General features: G+C 39.9%; 1 protein-coding gene across 2 annotated transcripts in view; it reads right to left on the reverse strand.

The window, feature by feature from the left end:
* SLC35F4 (solute carrier family 35 member F4) overlaps positions 1-27,178 on the reverse strand; it is a 215,777-nt gene that overhangs the window by 23,301 nt on the left and 165,298 nt on the right. Inside the window, exons 1-3 of one of the 2 annotated variants that reach the window (XM_081291528.1) lie at positions 25,731-25,762; positions 5,037-5,222; positions 585-882 (exon numbers count right to left, since the gene is read on the reverse strand). In XM_081291528.1, the coding sequence (XP_081147654.1) occupies positions 585-882; positions 5,037-5,222; positions 25,731-25,737 (491 nt within the window). In that variant the 5' untranslated portion in view covers positions 25,738-25,762. Of the gene's footprint in view, positions 1-584; positions 883-5,036; positions 5,223-25,730; positions 25,763-27,178 lie in introns of those variants that run through there. The other variant, XM_081291527.1, reaches the window with a different exon arrangement.

Consider the following 27,178-nt stretch of genomic DNA (forward strand, 5'->3'; position numbering starts at 1 on the left):
GGGTTCCATTATTTGTAACTGTTTGACCTTGAACAAATCATTTAACCTTTCTGAATCTGTTTCCTGTTGTGTCAAAATGGGGATAATAGCCCCATCTTAAAAGGTGAATGTTGAGGGGCTGGGGTTGTGGCTCAGTGGTGGAGCGCTTGTCTAGCATGTGTGAGGCACAGGGCTTGATTCTCAGCACTGCATATAAATCCATGAATAAAATAAAGGTCCATCAACATTTAAAAAAATATTTTTAAAAATGGTGAATGTTGGGCTGGGGAATGTAGCTCAGGGATAGAGCTCTTGCCTAGCATGTGCAAGGCTTTGTGTTCATTCCACAGTACTGGGAGAAAAAAAAAAGGGTAAGCGTTGTTACCGATGGAGAATTAAAAAAATAAGTAGCAGCTCAGTGCCTGGCATGTTGTAGACATAATTTTTTAAGGGGAAGGCTGTTTTATTATGTTCATTATCAACCTCAGACCCTGCTTCTCACTCCCCAAGGACTCAACTCATATTGTGAAGAGAGGAAACTATGTATACATACAGAGGTATATTTTCCCAGACATCCCCTGTTGGCCATTTAACATGAAACCTACCTGAATTTTTTCATTGGAGATTGCTTTTCTTGAGCAGTGGCCAGATGACCAGAATAATAGACGGGAAAAAACATAATGTTCCAGTTTGTTGAAAACCATGTCATGAAAAATGGACAGTAGAAGTTCTTATAAGTAATTTTTACAATCTGTGTGGTTCCAACCCAAGACGAAGAAACTGACAATATGATCAAGAGTCCCCAGACGGCCTTCAGAACCACGGACGTGCAGGACAGGCAGCGAGCCTTGATTCTGTTTTCTTGGCTGCTGTTCTCAGGATGAGTCTGTGTCCCATCTTCCCCTGAAAACAGGAAAGGAATACAAATGTGTGGGAATCAGGTTACAAAACAGTAACCAAACACATCAGAAACTTAAAAAAAGAAGGATGTAACCAAAGAGGAAGATGGCAGAATGGCCAGTGTTTTTCTTTTCTACTACCATCAGAAGAGGTTGATGATTCTGGCTTGCTTTCTCTTATAATCTCTGCTCTACAAGGTACAGCATGAACCTGGACCCTGTCCAGCACTTGAGGATGCTCATGTACATGGGAGATGCTATGCTGGTCCCCTTTCCTTAGAGGAGCACACCCTCTCTTAACTTCCAAACACTTTGGCCATGGCCACGTGAATTGCCTGATTCAATCCAATATGAGTGATGGGAGTTACACCACCTCCCAGAAGAAGTTCTAAGAGGCATCCGAAGACCCCACCATCTCTTTTACTCTTTCTCTCTGGTACTAAAATGGAAAATCCTAAATAGAAGTTGCTTTTTCAGTCTATGTGGGGGAATGAGCAGAACCTAGCTGAAAAGTGAGGTTTTCAGGCTCCACTAACATGAAAAGTGAGTGAGAAATAAATATTTGTTTTTATATTCCACTGAGATATTTTAACAATTGCAGCAAAGATGACTATTAAATTGAAAAACAATGTGTCCCAAGAACAAGTGCAAATCCTGACTATAACAGAGCCATTTCCCACCTCATAGCAAATTACTATTTAATGTATTTCTCGGAACATAATAGGCTCTGCCTTGTGTTTTGACATTTACTAAGAAAAGTTAGTAGCATTTTTTTCCTCACATTAAAATAGCCAAAGCTCTCTGCAATTGACAATCATAAAGGCCATCTCCCCTGATGGAGAAAATTAGTTCAACATAATAAATTCCTATGCCTAGCAGAAAGTTGAACAGGAGCAGAGTTCCCTCTAAGTCCCCAAGCTGAGACTCCCAAAGGTAGAATCCTGGAGAAGGGAGGCAAAATTGTCTGCAAGATTCCCTTGGATGCCCAGGAACCCTCCTTGAGCACAAGGCCTGCGCTGGTGGTAACAAAAGCAGTGCAGCTCACACGTTACTAATAGTGGATGGGGCTTCTCACATCACCTCTCCAGAACCTGCTGGGTCTGTGGCTGAAAATGTTCCTCCTGCTTAATGAGCCTGGCATGACTGTCCCACTGGGTTAAAAACCTTTACCCAGCTAAGGCTTTCTGATATAATCATTTTGGGAGATGGGGAAGCAAGCTTTGAAAGTGAATTCTTCATTGGGGAATATAAACTAAGTTAAGTATGAACACAGCAATTACTACATGACTTCTAAGTCTCAAAAACTCAACTGAATTCACAGGCCCTAGGGCTCCAAAAGATGAAAACTTTATTCTTTTATTTATTTATTCAACAAAATCTTTTGGAGACTATACCAGGAGCTAGTTGGGTTCCCAAGGGTTCAAAGATGAAAGACTTAAGCTCACAGTGTGACAGGGGCAACTTTGACAGATGTGAGTCCACATAAGGCAGAGAAGCACTTGTTAAGGGCTGGCAGAAGATGATGCAGTGGCATTGAGGTGAGTCTGGAAATATAAGGGAGCCAGCTCCCTACACTAGGTACAGACACTACCTGTTCCTGATAACTGTTCTGGGCATTTCCTCTGTGTCCTTGTGGGTTATGCAGAGAGGAAAACTAGAGTTAATAAGCAGGCAGAATGAGAGACTATTGTGTTGGGAAGCTGGTAAAGCAAGACCCTATTGAATAGGTACAATCATTCCCACTTTATAGATGATAAAACTGAGACATTAAGGAGTATTCGAGGTTTCCAGGGTCCCAGATTTTTATTCTGAATATTGATTCTGTCTAGGTTTTTAGTCTTTAGCATTCCATTTTAGCACTGGAGATTTCAGCACTGGTTTGGGGAAAATTTTATTTTTCCTGACAGGAATGGCAGTCTTGTTAGAGATTTATGAGAGGTGATACATAAGAGAAAGGTTTGCCCTACTATACTTCAGATTCTGTTGTTCTTAGGGACTAGTTTATAAGGGAGGAATGATTCATTAAAGGTTGTAAATATCCTTTTGAGATGAAATGTGTCCCCATCCTTACCGTCTTTGAAGATTGCTTTTGGAACACCACTGTACAATGGGTGGTGCTTTTAATAATACCAGTAATAACTTAAATCCTTCTGAGTCATGGATAAGTTTTTCTTTTGATGACCATATTTAATTTTGACTGCTTCTATAATTTTACAAAGGATTAATTTAATTTCCTAGAAGGATGGGTGTCCAGAGCTTTCATTTTTCTGTTTACTTTTAAAAAAAGACTTCTACATTCCTGCTTGGATTTATAGCTTTGTATATAGCACTAAATTGGGTGTACTAGGAATTCTTTATTGAAATCATACAGATTGGTGGTAGAAGCCACTAGACTTTGGAAGCATGAATTTAAGTCCCAGTGCTGTCATTGTAGAGCCCTGAGTACGTGCTTAATTCCAGCCTTAGATTCTTTATCTGTCAAAGGATGATAAGATCTAGCATATGAGATTCATTTTGAGGTGAAGTACCACCATATTCATGAAATCATGGTGAGCTTCTTTTCATGTTATTCTCTTTTTCTCTCTTCTTTTTGCTGCACTGAGTTCCTTCTAATTATCACAGAAAGTAAATTATGTTCCAGGTGATCTTTAGTGGTATGGTTTTAAAGTTTGTAATTCATGTATGATAGATGGGACAAGTCTTTATTAACCAGAATATTTAATTAACTGGAACATTCTGTTTTGCAAACAACTGGGACAATAGGAATATGACTAAAATTTATTAAAGCCAATCAAAACTTAATGAAGATTTAAGAAAGTATCATTTTTTCTTACTTTTTAAAGAGTTTTAGCCTGGGGGGTGTCTGCTCAGATACCATTTAAAAATAGGCTATTTTTGAAAAAAGAAAAAAAACACATTCTCTTATATAAAAATCTATCCTTAAATTAGCAGGACCTTAGAAGAGGCTTCACATCTTCTCTGCCACCATCCCCCTTTTTTCAACCACCCACCCCTAATTGAATTTCCTGAGTTACCCTTTTTCTACTTAAAAAAAAAAAACTGTGCCCATTTTCTCAACATTCTGGTTTGTTTGTTTTCTTTAACCATCCTGTTATTTTAGATGGTGTGTTTTGTTGTTTCTGCTGTTGTTGTCACTGTTTTGAAGATGAAAGAGATTTTAATACATTGCTAGCCAAGGTGAAGAGACACATGGGAGAGGCTTTGTAAATGCAGGGGAAATAGGGTGGGAGGAGATCATGGATTCATGTAGAAGACCTAACATCAGATAGAAAGAAACACACACCAGAAACATTTCCACAGTGACGATAATGGACAGACAAAAGCACAGAGACACTCTGACCTCTGAGAGAGGAAAGTGTTTGCTAACAGACAATTGTTCTCTCTTTTCAGGAAGGTGGAAAAATGGTCATATGATAAGAAGTGAATATGAACCTGGGACTTTAGAGCATTCTCTGGGACAAGAAAGAAGGTATCCACCACCAAAAAGCAACAGTCTTGAGCAGCCGCCTGGTAGACCCAGCTGCCTTTAGAAATGAAAAGTTTGTTGAGAAACTCACAGCATGGTTATGAGATCTAGCTAGCAATCCCAGGGACTCAATCATTGGTGGGCGGTTAGGTGGATGTGAGGAAGGGCTAAAAGACTTAATGATCTGAAACTGCTGATCAGTGAGGCAAGTAAAGTCCCTTCCCTGCAGGAAGTATACAATTGGGAAAACTAGAGGGGCACCAGAGACGGGTAGTCCTGATGAAGATGATAGAGATTCTGTGATTTTATTGATGTTTTTGTCTTTTTTGTAATGGGCACAGTGTGTTATTACTGAATCCCTGAGCTGAGATAAAAGATTTTGACATTTTGAAGATGAGAAAACTAGCTACCTTGTACACTTCATTAGAAGTCACTGTGTTAAGTTCTTCAACTACAGGATTTGGTATTCAGCTTCTCTGCTACACTGTACACGCCTAATAGATTGCTTCAACCTACTTCCCATATTTTTCCTCCTCCTACCTGATGGACCTTCCCCAAACCCACTCCTAAGAGCCCAAGTAATGTCTCTGCCTTCTGTGCGGAGGGAAAGATCTTCGATGGCTCATTAGAAAGCTACCAAGATGTTGTTCAAGAGAAGGTCACCCACATACCTGATCTGTTCTGTCTCTCGACTCTATGTCCACAAACTCCAGAGGATCCTCGGCTCTGAAGTTCAAGGATGGGAGCAGAAGAATCCTCGGTGATAGATAAAGGAGACAGTTGTCTACTGATGCCACCGTGTGAATTGGGGCAGTTGGCTCCTGGCTTACATCGGGTGACTGATGACCTGGAGGTACCTGGGAAGACAGAGAGCAAACCAGTTTGAGAACTTCCTGGGGAAAAATCAGAAGTAGATTTTACCAGATTGGCAGTCAAATATATGGCAGCAACAATCACAATTCTGATGAGCTCCTTTCTAATTCCATAAAAAGGGTTCCTAAAAAGAAAGTGCTTTCCAAATTGGCCGCACCCGTTTTCAGTCCCACCAGCAGTGTACGGGAAAGCTGGGAATGGAACCACCATTTGACCCAGCTATTGCCCTTCTCGGACTATTTCCTGAAGACCTTAAAAGAGCACACTACAGGGATACTGCCACATCGATGTTCATAGCGGCACAATTCACAATTGCTAGACTGTGGAATCAACCCAGATGCCCTTCAATAGATGAATGGATAAAAAAATGTGGCATTTATACACCATGGAGTAATACGCAGCACTAAAAAATGACAAAATCACGGAATTTACAGGGAAATGGATGGCACTAGAGCAGATTATGCTTAGTGAAGCTAGCCAATCCCTAAAAAACAAATACCAAATGTCTTCTTTGATATAATGAGAGCAACTAAGAACAGAACAGGGAGGAAGAGCAGGAAGAAAAGATTAACATTAAACAGAGACATGAGGTGGGAGGGAAAGGGAGAAAAAAAGGGAAATCACATGGAAATGGAGGGAGACCCTCATTGTTATACAAAATTACATATAAGAGGTTGTGAGGGGAATGGGATAACAAACATGGAGGGAAATGAATTACAGTAGATGGGGTAGAGAGAGAAGATGGGAGGGGAGGGGAGTGGGGATAGTAGAGGATAGGAGAGGTAGCAGAATACAACAGTCACTAATATGGCAGTATGTAAAAATGTGATGTGTAACCGATGTGATTCTGCAATCTGTATTTGGGGTAAAAATGGGAGTTCATAACCCACTTGATTCTAACGTATGAAATATGATATGTCAAGAGCTTTGTAATGTTGTGAACAACCAATAAAAAAAAGGACATTAATAAAATTTAATTAAAAATGAAAAAAAAAGAAAGTGCTATGTTGGTGAGCTCTGAGTTTCTAAGATAAAGAATCATTTTTGGATAAATTCATTAACTAGAGATGAATATTAGAAAATGGTACTTGGATGGATATGTGTGTTCTGAATTAAAACTGTTAAAACAGCCAAATAGTTTATCTCAAGGAAAGAAAAGTATTAGGTTAGGCATGCTCTACCCTTTCCTTCCTCAGGTTGTCAAATTCATAACTGGTAAAAATGCCAAGGAGATCTCTGATGAAACTTACTGACATGTTCCCATCAGATTGATCACTAAAATCTATTTCATGTGTCTCCTCAATTACTGCAACCTCCATTCAGGGTCACTGATGAAAGCCCAGCCTTCAGGGGTGCACCAAAGACCATGCTCCCTCCTACTCTGATTAATGCTCCCTGAATCCTCAGTCCAGGATTGGCTTTATGAGCCTGTAACCAGGACTGTCACATAGGGTGCTGGGCTCAGAGGGGACCATCCCAACACGACCTGCCCCCTCATTCTCAACTCTTCCACCTGAATGGTTTATTTGTTGACATGAAGAAATAAACATTGGCATATTACTATTTATTTATTATTATTTTTAATCTTTTCATCTTTTTAATTTTTTTAAAATTTATATATGACAATGGAATGTATTACAATTCTTATTACACATACAGAGCACAATTTTTCATTTATCTGGTTGTGTACACAGTATATTCATACCAATTCATATCTTTACACCTGTACTTTGGATAATAATGATCATTACATTCCACTATCATTAATAACCCCATGCCCCATCCCTTCCCCTCCAACCCCCTCTGCCCTATCTAGAGTTCGTCTATTCCTCCCTTGCTCCCACTCTACTATTTAAACAAATTCCAAACTTCATTTGTACTCCATTAGTTCTCACTAATGTACTTTTTCTATTTCAGGATCTCATCTAGGATACAATATTATATTGAGTCATCACATCTCTTTTGTCACCTATGATCTGTGACAGTTCTTTAATCTTTCTTTTCTTTTTCCATAACCTTGACAGTCTTGAAGACAGCTGTTAAAGTATTTTTTAGAATGTCTCTGAATTGGGGTTTGCCAAAGGTTTTGTTCTCATGGTTGTATTGAGGATATGGGTTTGAGGGAAGAACACCAGAGAGATAAAGTCAGCTTTCCATGTAACATCAATCAATATGCTACCAATATGACTTACCACAGATAATCTTAACCCTAGTCACCTGGTCAAAGTAGTGTTCATCATGAGGTACTTTCATTTGGATTTTTAATGTCTTCCAAAGTTTCATGTGTTGAAGGTGTGGTCTCTAGCTGGTGGCACGATTGAGAAGTAGTGGAAACTTTAGAAGGTAAGCCCTGGTTGGAAGAGGTAGGTTATGGGGGAAGGCCTTTGAAGGGACTATTTTGTCCCCAGCCCCTTCTTCTCTTCTCCCCCCACCCCTTTCTCTCTGCTTCCTGGCCACCATGAGGTGAGCAGCACCATGGTGACTCACCATGAGGTGAGTCATAATGTTCAGTCTCTCACTTCAGCCCCAAAGCAAAAGGTACCAGCTGACCATGAACTGAAACTTCTGAAACCATGAGCCCCAAATAAATATTTCCTTCTTTTATTTATCACAGGTATTTTGTCACAGCAATGCAAAGCTAACACATCAGGTTTCTCAGCTTTTCCTGCTTTGTATATTCTTTGGTAGCCAGTCATGAAGTCCAGTGCATGTTTTGGGGTGAGAAATTGGTTTTAAGCTTTATTTTCTAGAGGGGGAGTGTCTGCATATGTTATCTGAAATTTTCATGTAAAGATGTGTCTCTTTTCCTCCCCTTATTTATCCATTCAACAGTTTATTTATGTTGGTATAGACTCATATATATTTAGTTCATACTTTGAGTTATGATCAAACTTGTTTATTCTTTTGCTCAAATTTTGCTCAAATCCAGCTTTGACCATGGGGAACACTTTGAGATTGCCTTCTGTGTTCTCTTGACATGACTTTTTGAGTTCTTCCTTACTCCTTGGTACTATAAGATGCTCTGAGCTCATCTTTTATTTTCCCTGCCTCACTCCTAGAATGGATAATTTCTTCAGGGACTCCTATTTCCTTAGAGAAAGGTATTTAGGAACTAATAACTGGTTGTGGGTGTGCTCATTACTGTTGGGGTACCTCTGAATCTAGGCCTTCTCAGTTGTCAGAGCTAGAAAATATCTGTATGTATGTCAAACATGAATAGACATATATCCAGAATTATCTTTGTATCAACCTATCTGTGCTATGCTCATTTTAAGAATCAGATAAAATGTTCAATGTACAGCCTGACCTCAAACAATACTAATTGACTCTGATGAGGCTCACTCGGGTGTTAGACATCAAAAACCAGAATCAGTTTAGGTGCTGAGGGGTATTAGCTCCAAGACAGACACACCATCCTCCCCACTCTCAGGGCATTTGTGTTTGTTTCCCCCATCAGTCATGAGTTCATTCTTTCATCACTGACACAGGTGGGGAACAGGGTATCAATCTCTCTGGGCCTTGGAGGCTCTGTGTTGCTGTGGTGCTTCTGAGAAGGTGGAAAGAAGGTAGATGAGAATCCTGAATTATCACAGGCATCCTTGCTTTAATTTGGCTCTGAATCAGTCATGTTATTTAAGAGGTGAGTAATCACTTGACGCAATCAAATGAGAACCTCAAGAAGCGGTAGTGTCCAGGAAAAAAAAAGGAAGTTTTTGAGCAGTCAAGAGCCAACAAGAAACGAGAAGCTCCAGCCAGAACTGGAGGTGTTAGTTCCACAGTCCAGGCCTTCCCATCCCTGACAAAAGCTCACCTTGTTTTCTTTTTCAATCTTGAGAAAAATAAGTAGGGGTTTATAAAGACACAGCTACCTAAACTGTCTATTTTTAAGTATCTCAAGGTGACCTAATTGAAATTTACCATCGAATATTGGAATTTTTAACAATTAAAAATGCACAGCTACTCAAAAAAGCCAACAGAAACATTACATATGAATCAATACGCTTAAATGACTGCTATGTTAATATTGTTATAATAAAAGTGTCAAACATACATAAGGTTCTTATTTTACATCTCCAAAATGGTTCCTGCACCTAGTACAGTTCAAATTTAATAGAAAGAAGCTAAAAATCAGTGAATGTGCAATTTTTCAAGCTCTCCGAAAGGGGCTGATGTCACATACTTCAAAAGTCTTTTTAAAATTTATTTTCAATTGTCCTTTATATTTTATTTTTGCATAGGTGAGCCTTCTCATCATTTTTTAGTCTACCAGGAGGTTTCATTTTGCAATCCTTTGGCATGGCAGGTGGAAAGGGGATTGTCTAGAAATAGGTAGGGTAGCAATTGAAATGGCATGGAGATAAAAAACTGGCAACTCATGTGTAGCTTAGCAAGTGCTAAATGGTTCCCCTCACTGGTAATTTATCTTGCTTCCTTGTTTTCACTGAGTTACTATTGTCCTGGATTCTGTGATGCAGCGTATTGCCTGCTGCCAGCTGACCACTGGCTGGTTTGTGGAAGAGACCAGAGAGTAGTTCAGCCAATGGAAATGTTTCAATCATTGTCCTAAAAAGGCAAACTTTAAATTTCATGGCCATACCTTGGAGGCACATTTCAGGGCGTGGGCCATGAGACAGTTACCTCTAATCCTAATCCTTGGAATTTTAAAAAATTAAATATGTACAGCTACTCCAAAAAGCCAACAGAAGCATTACATACTAATTAATATGCTTAAATGATGCTATGTTAATATTGTTATAATAATGAAGGAGACACCATTTCACATGGTCTTGTACCGTTCAATTAACATGAAGTCAGCCCTGATAAAAATATTCAGAATGTCACCAAGGATGCTGCTAAGTATTATAAATCAATCATATTTATATTCTATTATACGTGCCACAGTGAGTGCCTGTGTAGCAGCTGGGATCGCACACCAGTGTATGGCGCTCAGACTTGAAAACGTACTGAGGGTAAACTGCAGGAGGAGTGATGAGTGAGAAGTGTTTCACTATTTCAAGTCAGGTAGGCTCCCCCTTCCTTCCCCAAGATGTATGTTCACTTGAGCACAGTAGTAGGACCATCTTGGGTTTTTGCATATTTATCTAGGCAGTAGAATATGCTTTCTTCATTTTTTTCTTTTGTACTGGAGATTGAACCCAGGGGTGCCCTTCCACTGAACTATATCCCCAGCCCTTTCATTTTTTTGTTTTGAGACAGGGACTCATTGAGTAACTGAGGCTGGCCTCCAATTTGCAATCTTCCTGCCTCAGCTTCCCAAGTCACTGGGATTACAGCTGTGTGCCACTGTGCCCAGAAGAAAATGATTTCTTTAACTGCAGTGGTTGGGCTCTGCATGCTCCCAAATTCCATTTCGTTCAAGTAGTTATTATGCATCTGTATTTGGCAGGTAGTATGTCAGGAGAAGAATCAGATAAATGAAGATACATAGCTCATGCAAAAATAGACCCTTAATGCAGTTTCAGCATCAGACATATAAGGAATTAACTACAGTTTAATGTTAATTGGGAACAAAGAAAAAAGGGAATGATTCATTCAGAAGCCAGTCTTAGAAGGCTCGACGGGAGGTTCCATCAATGATGGCTCGAAGGATGAACAGCATGTCACCAGGCAGAGGTTTGGCTGAGGAGTAGGCAATGGCCAGAGGAAGCTTTAGGAGCAAATATACAGAGATGTTAAGTTCATGCTGTGAAACTTGCTAGTAAGACGATCAACTCTGAGATGCTAAAAAAAAAAAAAAAAGCACTGAAAATCCTATTCTGCTCTTAGAGGAACTTCTGTCTAATTGAGATCTGAATAGCGTACAGTGGTTACGAATCCATGCTGCCTAGATCTGGAGAGACCTGGTAGGGATCTGGACTCAGCCATGCCTGACTGCAAGATATTGAGCCAATAGGTGGCCGTGTGAATCTCGTACCATCTGTTTCCTCTTCTGTTAATGCCCACCTCTGAGGACTGTTTGGATTAAATGGCTCATGGGAAGTACTCAAAAAGTGCAGTTGATTATTACTAATAACGAGCAGGTGAACAAAAATGACTATTAGCGGTACTTCAGTAATTAGAAAAATGACTTTGTATATTAGAAATGCAATTTAAATTGCTTAGGGGGAAAAAAGGAGTTTTTAGGAGCTTAGCAGCTGAGGGACAGGATGGCTAAGGTCTCCCTAAACCTCAGGAACAGCGGGAAGCAGGGGTGGTGCCCATGATCCCCTGGTGGCATGGTACAGCCTCATTTCTTCTCACTTGGCTGCTGCAAGCCTTGCTCTGCAGAAACTTTGAAGCTCCCAAGTTTTTATTCTCACATTTTTAGGCATCTCAGAGAAATGTAGTGGCCCAGAATGAAGTGTCTTGAGGAAGGAAACTTGTCCTTGTGTATCAGAGGGACTCCTTGTCCAACTTGTGGCCAGGGATGGAAACATTGCAGCAGGCAGCAGCTCTAAGGGAAAAATAGGAGGAAAAGGGCAGACAGTGCCTTGGAGATCTGCTCGAGGGACTTCGAAGAAAGGAAAAGAACCGCAGCCTGAGTAAAGCAGTGACTTGAACAGATTGAGTGTAGGTGTGGGGATCTCAGATAACAACTTAAAAAAAGTCGGGCTGATACAAATTAACAAGGAAAAGGTCTTTGGAAAGCACTGTGAGAGAAAAGCACAGTGTCAGGTGAGTTTCCCTGTGAGCAAGGACAAGGTGACTTGGAAGATAATGCCGAATTCCCAGATCATTTGAACAAGGGCCCAGTCATCTACCTTGATCATCTGTGGACACAAAAGGTCAATGAAACGTGTTTTACTAAGCACTATGCTGAGTACAGAGTCAGAAAACTGTCTGCTGCCAGCCCCAGATTATGAGGCACACATGTAGATTTGGTGCCCTAACATACAGAAGGAGACTAACGCAATTCCAGGTATGTGTGTGTGTGTGTGTGTGTGTGTGTGTGTGTGTGTGAGAGAGAGAGAGAGAGAGAGAGAGAGAGAGCGCGCCCGTGTGTGGTAAGGGGATGGGGATGAGTCCTCGCTGATATTCCCAGCCACCTCAGGCAAATCCTGACCTTTCATTGTCCACATTCTTTCTGCTCTGAAATTAAAGGATTGGACAAAACGATTTTTTAAATTTCCACATCTCTCTCTTCTTTGAAGGTTTTTCAAACAAGCACCTGCAAATCACGTTTAACCGTAAAATAAACTTTGTCTATTTTCAACTAATGTTTTATAGCCATTTGTATTAGATAACAGAAGGGAGAGAGACAGAAAACTCACATTAGGGTAATTTACAAAGAGGTGGTCAAGGTCCAGGGTCATAGGGGCAGTGATTTTCTAAGCTGCCCACCCCAGCACCACCTGGGAGTTGTTAGAAATGCAAATTCCCAGCACCCACCTCAGACACAATGAGTCACAAATTCTACAGTGGGGGTGATTTATGGTTTCTGGAGCCCTCAGATGACTCCAATATGAATTAAAATTTGAGAAATGTTTTGCGCAAGAAATCACAACAGGTAGGGCAATGCTCAAGTTCCACAATAGCTCTTACTAGGCTTATGCTTAAAGCGACAAACCGAGGGTGATTAAAAGATCGTGGAAAGAAAGGGTTGCCTGATGTGGAACACAACCTTTAATCAAGACAGACACCCAGCCAGGGGTCCCTAAGAATAATCTTTTCTTTAGAGATCCTGCTGGAACTCCCCATTGGTCAATAAACCAAAGCCAGGAGACAAGGCAGCTCGTTTTGCTTTATTGTTGTTTGTTTATTTATTTATTTATTTATTTATTTATTTATTTATTTATTTATTAGTCTTTACAGGTGTAGCTCCCAGATGGACAGGCAGGTGGAGAAGAGTAGAGAGAGGTTCTGGAGGAGCAAACAGAAGGCATCCAAAGTACCACGTTTCTATAGCTATAATATTATAATTACAAAATCAGGAATTAGATCCACCAGTGTCCTAACTCCCTACTAGCCTTAAGCTCCACTGATGGACGATTCTTCCAACTAAACTCTTGTAAATCGTATTTTAATCATTAAACTAGCTTTGACTATTTCAGCTAATTTTTGATGGGTGTTTTTCTTTGAAAGAGCCATGATTTCTTCTTTGAAGAAGGTGTCATAATCACTGAGAAGCACTGAAACCATAAATATAATCTTGGATTTTTGAACTAGTGTTGGCTGGCAGCTGTAATTTTCTGACATTTTGTCTTACAAAAAGAGATATTAATAATTCAACAGAAGATTAGGTGGAAAGTTATATCTCAGCCTTCTAAAAGTCATATTCTATTGAATTGCAATGGAAGCAAATATTGCCGTGTAGCAAGATTATTGCCTTCAATATTGGCTGGGTTTTACAGAAGTCTATATAGGATTTGCCTAGAGGTTACTGTCTTAGGAAAATGGGTAGCCTTGGAATTATTGAAAAGGTAGGTGGTCAAAGCACAAGCAGTCCTCCAACTTTCCATTTAGATATATCTCACTTTATCCTTTAAAAGCTTAACCCCACCTACCCATCACTGTTTCATTTCACATATCAAATACTACTCACTTCTTATAGCTCTGAAAATTCTTGATTCATTTAATAAATATCTTTAAAAATAAACTAAATGTTGGCTGCATTATTATCCATATTTTTTAAGCCTTAGATGTTTCATATTTAAAAAAGGCTTTTTGAGACTTGCTAATTATCTTATTACAAATGATAATCAAAAGTTCATTACCTAAAAGCTTTATTTTCAGGATGACTATCAGAAAGATCCCAGTGCTTATACATATAAAAGTGACTAAAAAAACCTATAATTGTTAACTCATTTTTTACTTACCTAGAATTTATACTTGGAAGAAAGGACTACTAATAGTTATATTTCTGCTGTTTGCAGGTTGTCCCTGAAAAAGTATTAATTCATTCTTTCTACAATAAAATTTATCACATGTACCTACAACTGACTTTAAAATTAAAGGACATATCACTACTATCTATTTTATAACACAAAACTAAAAATGCCTAGCATTTATTTAAAATGTTAAAAGCTTTACATATATGATCTTCAGACCCCACAAAGTGAGGGAGAGATCTTACTGAGATATATGCAGGGTGGATTTTACTGTCCCCATTTTACAGATGAGGACAGTGAATCACTAATAGCCCCCTATTACAGTGCCCCACTCTAAAGTCCATATTCTTTCCAGTAACTATCATTGCCTTCCCAATCCAGCTGATCAGTTTTATTGAGCTCCTTCTGTATGCAAGAAGAAGGGAGGAGGGGGGAAGGGAAGAGGGGATAGGAAGGGCAGCAGAATAAAATAGTCATTATTATGGCTGTATGTATATAGGTGACTGTATGACCAATGTGATTCTGTAACCTGTACAGTCAGAAAAATGAGAAATTATACCCCATTTGATTCAAATGTATGAAATGTCAAGATCATTTTACTGTCATGTGTAACTAATTAAAAAAAATCTGATTGAGAAGATGATATATACTCCCAAGGAGATACCTAAGAATATCAAGGGAAGCAATTCTGTTCTACAGAAAATAAGAAAGATTATTATTCAGAAAGTGGAGAGATTACTTTCTGCCTGAATGTTAGGTTCAAGCAGTCCATAAAGTAGGGCGGGATTTGGATAGGAAGAGAACCTGGGACAGCTTCCAACACAGGCAGGTAGGGATTTGGGCCTTTTAATTGTGCAGAGCAAATGAGCTATTTTGTAGAGGGATGAGGATTTGAAAGTAGACTTTCACAAAGGTAAAACTGACAAGAATCAGCAGGATACACAGAACAGAGAGAACTGGGAAGGAAGCCACCTATTTAGAAGGTAGTTCAATTACAAACATACTTGTTTTAGAGGATTGAAATGCCCCCATTAGACATCTACATTACAGTGAGATCCTTCTTCTTACCAGCTAGGATTCAGGCATTCTCCTGGTGATCACTGAAAGACCATTAATTTATGGGTGTTGGTTTTATATCCTACTACTTTGCTGAATTCATTTATTAGTTCTAGAAGTTTTCTGGTGGAATTTTTCAGATTCTCTAAGTATGGAATCATGTTGTCGGCGATTAGTGATAGTTTGAGCAGCAGGATATGAAACCAACACCCATAAATCAAATGCATTTCTGTACATCAATGATGACTCATGTCATCAGTGCTGACTCCTCTGAAAGAGAAATTAGGGAAGCTACCCCATTTACAATAGCCTAAAAAAAATACTTGGGAATCAACAAAAGAGGTGAAAGACCTCTACAATGAAAACTGCAGAACGCTAAAGAAAGAAATTAAAGAAGACCTTAGAAGATGGAAAGATCTCCCCTGTTCTTGGATAAGCAGAATTAATATTGTCAAAATGGCCATACTACCAAAAGTACTATACAGATTTAATGCAACTCCAATCAAAATCCCAATGATATTCCTCATAGAAATAGAAAGCAATCATGAAATTCATCTGGAAAAATAAAAGACCCAGAATAGCCAAAGCAATCCTTATCAAGAAGAGTGAAGCAGGTAGCATCACTACACCAGATCTTAAACTATATTACAGAGCAATAGTAACAAAAATGGCATGGTATTGGCACCAAAACAGACATGTAGACCAATGGTAGAGAATAGAGGATACAGAGACAAACCTACATAGATACAGTTATATCATACTTGACAAAGGTGCCAAAAAACATACATTGGAGAAAAGACAGCCTCTTCTGATAGAACCAACCTGATTTTCTCTTAAAATTGGGAGCCATCTCGCCACAAAGCCATGAAAAGCTAATTTTGGCTTTACTATAAATTACTGCAAATTCTGAACCTGCTTGGAATGCCTGCCCGTGCCTTGAACTCACCCACGCCTGGCTCTCTGACCAGATAGCAGTCCTCTCTGAAACTTTAGTGACGCCTCGTCAATCTTGGCCTTCCCTGGCCAGATAACGACCCTCTCTGAGACTCTAATGACTTTCATAAATTCTGATGTTGGGGCCAGCAAAATGTAAACTATCATTAGTGTTATGCTCGACAGAGTTTTGTTATCTGTAACCCCCCTTTTGTGTAACTTTCTGGGCTATAAAGCTGGGCTTCAGGAGAGCTGCGGCTGTTGTTCCCATGGTTTGGGGTGGGAGAAGCAGCCCGGCCAGTCGAAATAATAAGCTTGCTTTAATTTGATTTTAATTGGAGTCAGTGGTCTTTTCTTGCATCGTGGTCTAACACTTCAACAAATGGTGCTGGGAATACTGGAAATCTATACAACACCAAATTAAACTAAACTCTCATGTCTCACCATGCACAAAACACAACTCAAATGGATCAAGGACCTAGGAATTAAACCAGGGACCCTACACCAAATAAAGTAGGACCAAATCTTCATCATGTCAGATTAGGCCCCTACTTCCTTAACAAGACTCCTAAAGTGCAAGAAATAAAATCAAGAATTAATAAATAGGATGAATTCAACTGAAAAGCTTCTTCTCAGCAAAAGAAACAATCAGTGAGGTAAATAGAGAGCCTACAGATTGGAGCAAATTTTTGCCACACACAAATCAGATAGAGCACTAATCCCCAGAATATGTAAAGAACTCAAAAAACTTAACATCAAAGGAAAAAAAAAGCCAAATAACCCAACCAATAAATGGGCTAAGGAGCTGAACAGACACTTCTCAGAAGAAGATATACAATCAATCAACAAACTTATGAAAAAATGTTCAACACCTCTAGCAATTAGAGAAATGCAAATCAAAACTACTCTAAGATTTCATTTCACTCCAGTCAGAATGGTAGTTAGTATGAATATAAGCAACAATAAGTGTTGGCAAGGATGTGGGGGAAAAGGCACATTGTTATATTGCTGGTGGGGCTGCTAATTGGTGCAACCAATATGAAAAGCAGTATAGAGATTCCTTAGAAAACTTGGAATGGAACCACCATTTGATCCAGCTATCCCACTCCTTGGTCTATATCCAAAGGACTTAAAAACAGCATACTGCAGGGACTCAGCCACATCAATGTTTATAGCAGCACAATTCACAATAGCTAAACTGTGAAACCAACTGGATGCCCTTCAGTAGATGAATGGATAAAGAAACTGTGGTATATATACACAATGGAATATTACTCACCATTAAAAAGAGATTAAAATTATGACATTTACAGGTAAATGGATGGAATTGGAGAATATTTTGCTAAGTGAATAAGCCAATCCCCCAAAACCAAAGGTCGAATGTTTTCTCTAATAAGTGGATGCTGATCCATAATGGGGGTGGTGGGGGGAGCATGGGAGGAATGGAGGAACTTTGGATAGGGCAAAGGGGAGGGAAAGAAAGGGAAGGAGCATGGGGGTAGGAAAGATGGTGGAATGAGATGGACATCCTTACCCTAAGTACATGTATGAAGATATGAATGGTGTGACTCTGTGTACAACCACAGAAATGAAAAAATGGGCTCTATATGTGTACTATGAATTGAAAAACATTCCACTGTCATGTATAATAAATTAGAACAAATAAATTAATTAAAAAAGATAGAACATTAATAATAACATTAATAATGCTATTATTAGGAAGATTAATAATGCACAGTGATAGTACTTTATGCTCACAAGCTGGTCCCTACCTCATGCAGTTTGACCACAGTCCCCCTTACCCTGGGCCTGCATGTGCCTGAAGAGCTTCAGTTTGCTTAGGCAACTCTCACACTTGTCAAGCAAACACAAGTTCTTGATCTGTATTCTAAAGAAGGGTTTGGGGTTCAGATGCATTTCCTCTTGCTCCCTTCCCCCACATAAAATATCACCCTCAACACTTGTTTGTTTAGGTAATTTCTAGTCCCATATCTCCCTCTGGTATCAAATTTTATTTCCTCAGTGCAGACTGAGCATGACCACTTTCCTTCCACTAGGACTCTGCACACACACATGTGTATTCTTGACTCCAAGTTGTTTTCCTAATTCCAGCTACCTCTGTCCTTGCTCCATATCCACTCTCTGACCACTCAGTATGCTACTACTTGGACACTCCATCATTTGTAGAATTAGATTAAGTGATTTTTGCTGACACTCATCAAAAGATGAAATAAGATTTTAGTATTTCCAAAGTACTTAAGAAATATTTTAAATTCCATTTTGCTGATCCTAGATATGAATCAGCAGAAATACCATAAAATCACCTTTAAAGTTTTTTGTTTGGTGAACAGTCCTAGTGCTAAATAATTTTCCAAGATAATAGAAAGTGCTTTCCATTACACAAGCACAAGTGATTTTTTTGAAAATCCTTCAGCCCAGTTAACAGCTCCCCAGATGACTTTCATGTTGACACGTTGGCCTGTTATCTTGTATTTAGCTGCCCAACACCCAACACACTTCCTATGTAGGGAGAACCCACCTTCCTCTTTACATAATTTGTAATGGAAAATAGTAGCTCACATTCCATAAGGGAAGCCAGAAATAATTCTCCCTACCCCCCCAAACAGGGTATAGGCATGATTTGGTTTCAGCAGGTCAGAGACTTCTATCTAGAATCCGGAATCTCCAGGAAGTCAGCATGGTTAATTAAAATTCCACTTGTAGTAGGAGCAATAGGGGGTTGGGCAGTGATGGCAATAGCAGCCTCCTGGCTGGATTGTTCCAGCTGCCTGACTCTAAAGGGCTCTTGGTTACTGCACATTTTCCAAATTCTGCAATACTCTCTTCCCTTATCCATCCAGTAAATCTCCCTTCTGCTAAACAGCCAAAATGGATTTCTATAGTTTTTAACCAAGAGACCTCTCTGATACGGACTCTCAGAGCTTTCATATGCACCCGACTCTGCAGCTCTGTTATAATTTGGGTCTTGAACATGCTCCAAAGGCCCTAATGTTGAAGTCTTGTTCCCCAGAAGGGTACGATTGGGAGGCAGTAGAACCTTTTTTAAGAGATGGAGGCTATTAGGAGATCTTTAGATCAATAGGAAGTGCCCTTAAGGGAGATTGAAGGACCTTGGCCCCCTTATTGCTCTCTTTTACTTCCTTAACTTGTGATGTGAGTAGTTTTGTTCCACCTCCTCTGATGTGCTGTCTCAGTACAAGCCCGGAAAAATGAGGGCCAACTGATCATGAACAGGAACATCCAAACTTGTGCGCCAAAATAAACCCTTTCTCTTTAGATTATTTCAGGTATTTTGTTATAGTAATGGAAAATTGACTAACATAAAATCCTACCTTCCCTGTATCTTCCCCTTTCTTTCTGAACTCTTCACTTATTTTCTTTGTATTGCAGCCATCTCTTTGGGTGACAGTTGCTGTTCTTAGAAAGGAATACCTTGAGAGCATTTAGGAAGGTTTTCTGGATTTCTAGCTAGATTTCTTAGAAGAACCCAATTGATACACATCTTTAAGAAATATAGTTGGTCATTATACTGATGAATACCTAGGGCAAGTTTTCCCCTGGAAGATAGCTGGCTAACTTTCAGGAGAGAAAGGAGAGGTAGAATCCCTCTGATGTACCAACCTGACCTGTTCCCTACACCACTCCAATTAACTCTTTTGCCAACAATAAGTGGAGATTCATTTGTAAGTGGTGAAAAGGCCTGTCCTGACAGTTCTGAAATATTTACTTTAACCCAGGAATACTAAAAGAAATTTAGGAATTACTTGAGAACATTTTGCAAAGAGATCAGCCCACAAAATTAAAGCAAAATAGATAAGAAAAAGCTACACTGTAAGAAGAAAATTAAATGAAAAGTGCTATACTCTTCTGGTACTTTTGTAATTAGGTCTATAGTTCAGCTGCCCACAGAATATTAAATGAAGTTTGTACCTTTGAGTAAATACCTTTTTATTTTAGTTAAATAAATTCTGGCATTATGGGCTGGGGTTGTGGCTCAGCAGTTGAGCGCTCACCTGGCATGTGTGAGACCCTGGGTTCAATCCTCAGCACCACATAAAAATAAATAAGTAAAATAAAGGTATTGTTTCCAACTACAACCAAAAAATAAACATTTAAAAAAAAGATAACACAACTATTTTACTTCTAACAATACCCTATTTATTATTCCCCAAACACATGCAAATAATTTAACAGTATTTAAAAAAATCATATTTTAGACACAGTAGGAGTTTATGCTTGAAATAATAACATCTTGTTCAAATAAGTAACTGATTCTAATTTGTTTTTTAATTTCTGAATTTTCATATGTTAATCTTGCTTCTTTGAATCACCTCGTTTGCTTTTTGTTAAGATTTTACTTAGACTTTATTCTATCTGAGTTTCTGTCTCCTCTCACCTAAATCTTGATTTCCTTGTAGCCTGAACCAGGTTGAGGTTACAAGGTACCTAAGTATTTAGTACTCTTTGTGCACACTTGCAGGTACTAAATACTTAGGTACCTTGTAATCTCACTACCACCCTGATAACTAAGGTAAATATTCTCAACTGACTATAAAACCCTCTACTCACAAATCCCTCCCTAGAAGGCTTTCCTGGAACACGTCTTCTTCCAAATGGCCCTGTTGAGTTTTTTGATTGATGGAGTTGACCAAGAATGAATAAGGCAGATTCATAAATCATTATTGTTCCACAACCCAATTCAAGAGAAATCAAAAGACCTGTGGCCATTGGCCTAGTTCTTTGATTACCAGTTAATTAACATCACAGACACCTACTATGTGCCTTGGTCCTCTGCTAAGTGCAGGGAAGAGCAAGAGGCCACGGCACTTGTTTTCATTTTCTTATTGTCTAGGAGTGGAAAAGCCAATTACACAAGTAATTTCTATAAAGAGTGCTAAATGCTGAGTGGGTAGACAAAGCCAGGCTCTGAGAGCCAATTCACTGCACAGTCCCTTGCCAGTGCTAATGGTCCACAAATACCTTCTCCTTTGGGAACCAGGCTTTTAAACTATAAGGCCATGGATCAGTTCACAAAATATTTATGCCTTGTTCATGAGCAGAAAAAAATAAATGGGCAGACAAACATGCCCGAGCACAGCGAGTGCTTTTAGCACACACTTTAATCATTCAGGGGAAGTGTGCCAGTCAGGGACTGGCAGAGATGGCAGAGACAACTGCTTAGGCTGCTCTGCTGTGATTTAAGCCACAATCTAAATAAAACTGTTTGCAAGTTTCTGCCTCTGGGGATAAGGGGGATACGGAGGAAAGCTAGCAACCAGCATCAGGTCATTATCACATACACCTAGCAGGTGGGTGGGCAGAAATAGCTCTTGAACCTAAACCCACAATGGTAAGTTCCAGTTTCACACTCACAAAAGCTTTCTCCTCACTTGAATAAGTCTCATTCTCCCTTCAAAGTGTGTTCAAGGCCTGACACCAACTATCTGGGCCCAGTGTCCACTTCCAATGTACTCATTACCATGTGAATAGATTTAAAGGGCAAAATGGAATGATTCAGATTCGAGTTTCTGCAAGATCTCTGCAATGTGAAGAATAGATTGAGAGAGAGTAAAACTGAATCTCTGATGTGTTCAGAGTTCTCCGGGTGACCTATCAGAAAGATTATCAGTGGCCTTGAAAAGGTGGTAGCAGTGAAGTCAAAGAGAGAGAGAGATACTGGAAAGATGCTGCAGTAAAAGAGAAAGAATATAATTTGGCAAATGATTGGATGTGGGTGTAACAATGAGGATCAAGAAGATTTCAAGGCCCAGGCACAGTGGCACAGGCCTAAAATCCCAGTGGCTCAGGAGGCTGAGACAGGAGGATCATGAGTTCAAAGCCAGCCTCAGCAAAAGGGAGGTGCTAAGCAACTCAGTGAAATTCTCTCTGTAAATAAAATACAAAAAAAGGCTGGGGATGTAACTCAGTGGTTGAGTGCCCCTGAGTTCAGTCCCCAGTATGACCCCCCCACCCCTGCCATAAAAAAAGAAAAGAAGAGGTCAAGAATAACTATCAGTTGCTGTTCAGGACAACTGAATTGATAAAATATCATTCATAGCCAGGCGCAATGGAACATGCCTGTAATCCCAGTAGCTGGGGGGGCTGATGCAGGAGGATCAAGAGTTCCAAGCCAGCCTCAGCAACATAGCAAGGCCCTGAGCAACTCAGCGAGACTCTGTCTCTAAATAAAATATAAAAAAGGGCTGGGGAGGTGGCTTAATGATTAGGTGCCTCTGAGTCCAATCCCCCATTTGCACCCCACTGAAAAAAAATTCACAGAGGTAGGAGGACCTGGTTCTGAGGAATGCAGACTTAGATATGTTGAACTTCAGCGCATGAAACTCATCCAAAGGACAGGCTGGACATACAGGATTAGAGTTCAGGAGACTCATCATATATGGACAAGTTACTGAAGCCACAGAAGGGGTTCTGAGTTGAATTGTTCCCTCCCTCAACCCCAATACAAATGGTGAAATTCTAAGCACTAATCCCTGAGAATGTGACCTTATTTGTTGATATCACCTTTATAGAGGCAATCAAATTAAAATAAGGCCATTAGGGTAAGCACTAATCCCATAGGAATGGATGTCTATAAAAAGGGAAAAATTGGACATAGACACATACAGGGAGGACACCATGTGAAGATGAAGGCAGAGATCAGGGTGACGCTTCTACAAGCCAAGAACTGCCAAAGGGGGCCAAGAAACCACTATAAGCTAAGCAATAGATCTGGAGTGGATTTTATCTCATAGGCCTCATAAGAATACAACCCTATTGTCACCTTGATCTCAGATTTCTAGCCTTCAGAACTGTGGGATGGTAAATTTCTGCTCTTCAAGGCACCAAGTTTGCAGTACCATGTTATAGCAGTTCTAGCAAACTAACCCAGGAGGAGATGAATTTTCTAAGGGAAAGTGTTAACTGAGAAATGTAGATAGTGACAGCTGAAGCCCAAGAGAGACCATAATTAAAAGGATACAAACATTCAAAGAGCATCCAAAAAGGTGGAGTGGGGTGGAATGCAGGAGATTGTGCAGCAATATGGAAACCAAAGGAAGAGAATTATGAAGTGGTACTTTAGTGTCATGATCGTCATCGTGGACTTTGAAAAGAACACCATTGGTGGAAAAGAGTAAAATCCAAATGGGGCATTTACCAAGATAGGGTGGAGATGAGGAATCACATGCAGGAAGTGCAGACATCACACTATGCAGAGAGAAAGGAACCACTTTTCTGAGTTGTACAGAGATTTTTAAAGCACAGAAGTTGTGTTAATCTAAATAGACACATCATCCCAAATCTGTTATGTGGGAGGTAGGGATGGATGGACAGAGGAAAAGATGGCAGAGCCAAGCAATTCAGGGTAGTTTTGTTAGGGAAAAAAAAAAAGACCATTCTTTATCCACAGTGCAAAGGATTCAAAAAATGAAGCATGTGATTTAATAAGAGAAAAGGCGAAACTTCTTTTAAGCTCCTTGAATTCTGCCTACCCAGAATGCAGGTGAAATGATTTGGTGTGTTTGTCAACCTCCTTCTCTCTTAGTTGTTGCAAATGTTCAATCAAAATCCCCACCGTAAGGATCATTTCTTGACCAAAGATTACAGTATTGGCTCCGTTCCTTTAGTAAGCAAACGGGAGTCAATGATCTCCTGGGAGTTCCATATTCACCCATGTGAGGCAGATGACAGCAGTTACGCAAGCGTTAGAATGTGTCATGTGCTGTTACTGACAGTTGGGCATAATATATTTAATGTTTTTCTTTACAATCAGGTTTTGCACTTTGCTATGCAAGTTCTCCTCTTGAAATCTTGAATTGATATGATGGAGCGAAAGATAATTCTGATGTTCATGACGTCCAGAAGAATATTAAATTTTCTGTGTAGGCCCTGGAGTCAGGTAAAAGGCTACTGCTATTCTAAACATTTCATGAGTCCACCTCCACTTGCCATCATTGTCCCTTCACACTTCTCTGCATTAGGTCCTTGTTGACATTTTCTTAGATAACTGACTACCATATGCCTCCAGTTCCTGTGATTGACAGCCACAATGTGATAGAAGTTATCCAATAAGGGAGAGAAACTGGCTAACTCCTGCCCTCATACATACAGCCCAGATGCTTATTTTCCTTAACACTGTTTTGTTTTGCCTAGGGGAGATTTGGCAACCCTGATTCATTTACTCCACACATGTACTGAAGGGTATCCTGTTACCAGACATTGAACTGGGCTATATAGGCTGCAAAGAGGGAAAATACCAAATCTGCCTCAGTTAGTTCACTGGGGCAAAGAGGTTGGAAAATAGGTGAATTGTAATCCAATGTGGAAAGGGTTAATATAATGGGAAATCCTGGACTTAGTGGAAATAGGATCTTCAGGATCCTGGGCCTGGAGGGTATGTGAAATTTTAAGACTCTGGAAGTAGGAACAACATTTATGGGGCAGTCAGTTCTTGGGAAACTAGTCAAAATGTGCAGCAAAACAGCTTGATGACAGCTTGTGGTCTGTGGAGTCAACTCCACCATCTGGACTGAGCTCTGGAGATGCCAACCCACAATGAAGTGTAAGCTGGGCTATAAGACAAACTGTGGCTTTCAGCTTTGAAGACAAACTGTGGCTTCCAGCTCCTTCTCTCAAAGTTCCCTCCTGCAGAATCCTCTCAGCCCAGCATTCACTTGGTTTTCAGAACCCTTAGTTTTCTTCAATAATATATACAAGAGAAGTTGTAGCAGTATCTCCAGCTTTGATGTCCAGCACAGGTAACTTGGAGAAGAAGATCTTTTTGGAAGAGAAGAAATTAATAGTGAATCTGATTATGAGCTCCCTCACGTATCCCAACAGATAGTCACTGAGTACCTACTATGTGCCAGGTACTGTATTAGGGTGCCAAACAGCCTGAATTGATAAAGTACACAGGGGCTCCGTCGTTGTGAAGCTTAGAGTAAGTGAACACACAGAAAAATAGCAGTGTAGTGGGAATGGGAAACTATGTCAGCAAGGAATTACAAGTGATGAGTATGATGAGGAAAGGAAGAGACACAATGAAAGAGAACAGCGGGGTCCTGTCTAGTTAGATAAGGAATCAAAGGATGCCTTACTGAAGAGGGTAGGTAAAATGGAACCTTGAAGAAGAGGATACATGCAGGCAAAAACTGAGGGAAGAGGGATTCAGGAAGCAGTGATATCATAGGCAAAGACCCTGAGGCAGGAGAGAGATAGAGATGCAATAGGAACTAGGTGCATGTTGGTGTAAGTGAAGTACAGAAGACAAAGTAGAGAAGAGCATAAGGTCAAAACAGGCAGAAGCCAGATCAATTTCAAGATTATATTTCCCATATAAATATCTATTGAGGCAGTTGTAGAAATCTGACAAGAGTTTGAATGAAGAAGACAGGACTGGCTATAAAGTAGGGCTTGGTGGCATAAAGACAGTGGAAATCAGGATAAGAAATACACTAATGCTGTGAAGATGTCCAAGGGTCCAGGATGAACACTTGGGGAAGGCCATGAGGGAAACTGAGGCAAGCAAACAAAAGGGAGGAGTAGGCTTATTGAAGTGAGAGGATCCAAGAGAAGAGAGTTGGAAAGAGAAACCAGTTAAGCATTAAAAAAAAAATGGTTGGGTTGGGGATGTGGCTCAAGTGGTAGCGCGCTCACCTGGCATGCATGCGGCCCGGGTTCGATCCTCAGCACCACATACCAACAAAGATGTTGTGTCTGCCAAAAACCTGAAAAATAAATATTAAAAAAAAAATCTCTCTCTCTCTCCCTCTCTCTTTAAAAAAAAAAATGGTGCTCCTTGGTTTATGATAAACTCAGTGTAAATTGAAAATACTCTAAATCCAAAAAGCATTTAATACCTCTAATGGATGGGACCTCACAGTTTGTCACAGTGTACTGTAGAATCTCGACTGTTTCTCCTGGGGATGTGTTGCTGACCTGGAGCTGCAGCTCACTGTGTTGTCCAGCGTCACAAGGCAGAGAAAAGATCAAAATTCAAAATTCAAAGTGTGGTTTGTAGTGAATGTAAAATGCTTTTGTATCATCCTACCGTTGATGATGATAAATTGAATAATCTTAACTTGGGAGCTGTCGATACTGCCAAAAGGTCAAGGGCATTGACGGTGAATGGCACGCCCCTTGCCTATAGCAATATGGATGTCACAGGTGACTTCCAGAATTACTTTCCGAAGAGTGCGGGTGAAGAGAGTGGAAGGAATAGGAATGGAGGCAGAGGCTTGAAAAACTGCAAAGTAGACAGTCTCAAAGTCAGGTGAAAAGTCAGTCAAGATATACAGGGGAGTTCCCTCCATGATGGAATAACTTCTTCATCCGCACATGAAATGAAACAGGACACACCATATCTGTTCTCAGGCATTAGCCACCAGATGGCACAAGGTTACAATCCCTAGGAAGATCTCATAAGATCAGCCCATGATCTCCAGCCTCTGTTTGGGGATGATTTTTCATTGGGTGTAGAAAGCTGAAGTCGGAGGTACCACTGAGAGGAAGAGGCAGGGACCAAAGTCTGGGGCAGCTAAAGGAGCTGAAATCTGTAAGATAATTGGAGAATGGGGAGTTGTAATTTCCCAGACTGTTACCCCATGCCAGCCTTTTCTCCAACCTGGTCTAGGATGTTTTTTTCTCTGGGCCTACATTCTGTGATCTCACATTCACGCTTCAAGATCCAGTTCGAGTTGTATTCCCATTCCCTTCCCCTCTCTGTGCACACTGCATTTACCTGATTATGCTATTGCAATTACTGTAATTTCTGATTTACTTATTTTCCTCCCTGTGAGCTTCTTCATAGGGTTTGTCTTAGCTATTTCTGAATCTCTGGGTGGCATTTAGTAGGTTTTCATGAACATTTGTTGAGTACCTGCATCTTAGGGGAGAAACTAAGGATAACTCCTAACTATACCTTCTGAGTTCAATGATTTTCATGTATTTGTCTTATCATCCCCAACCACATTTGCTCAAGAAATGTTTGTTAAATAAACAAGATTAGAAATTACAGAATTAAGGACAAGGACCAATTTTCACTTGTTTTGAATCTCTCATGCCTCCATGAAAGAGTGTTAGGCACCCACTACATTCAATAGATA

The sequence above is a fragment of the Spermophilus citellus genome (genome assembly GCF_964194105.1).
Source record: "Spermophilus citellus genome assembly, chromosome: 4".
In the NCBI taxonomy this organism is placed as follows: domain Eukaryota; kingdom Metazoa; phylum Chordata; class Mammalia; order Rodentia; family Sciuridae; genus Spermophilus; species Spermophilus citellus.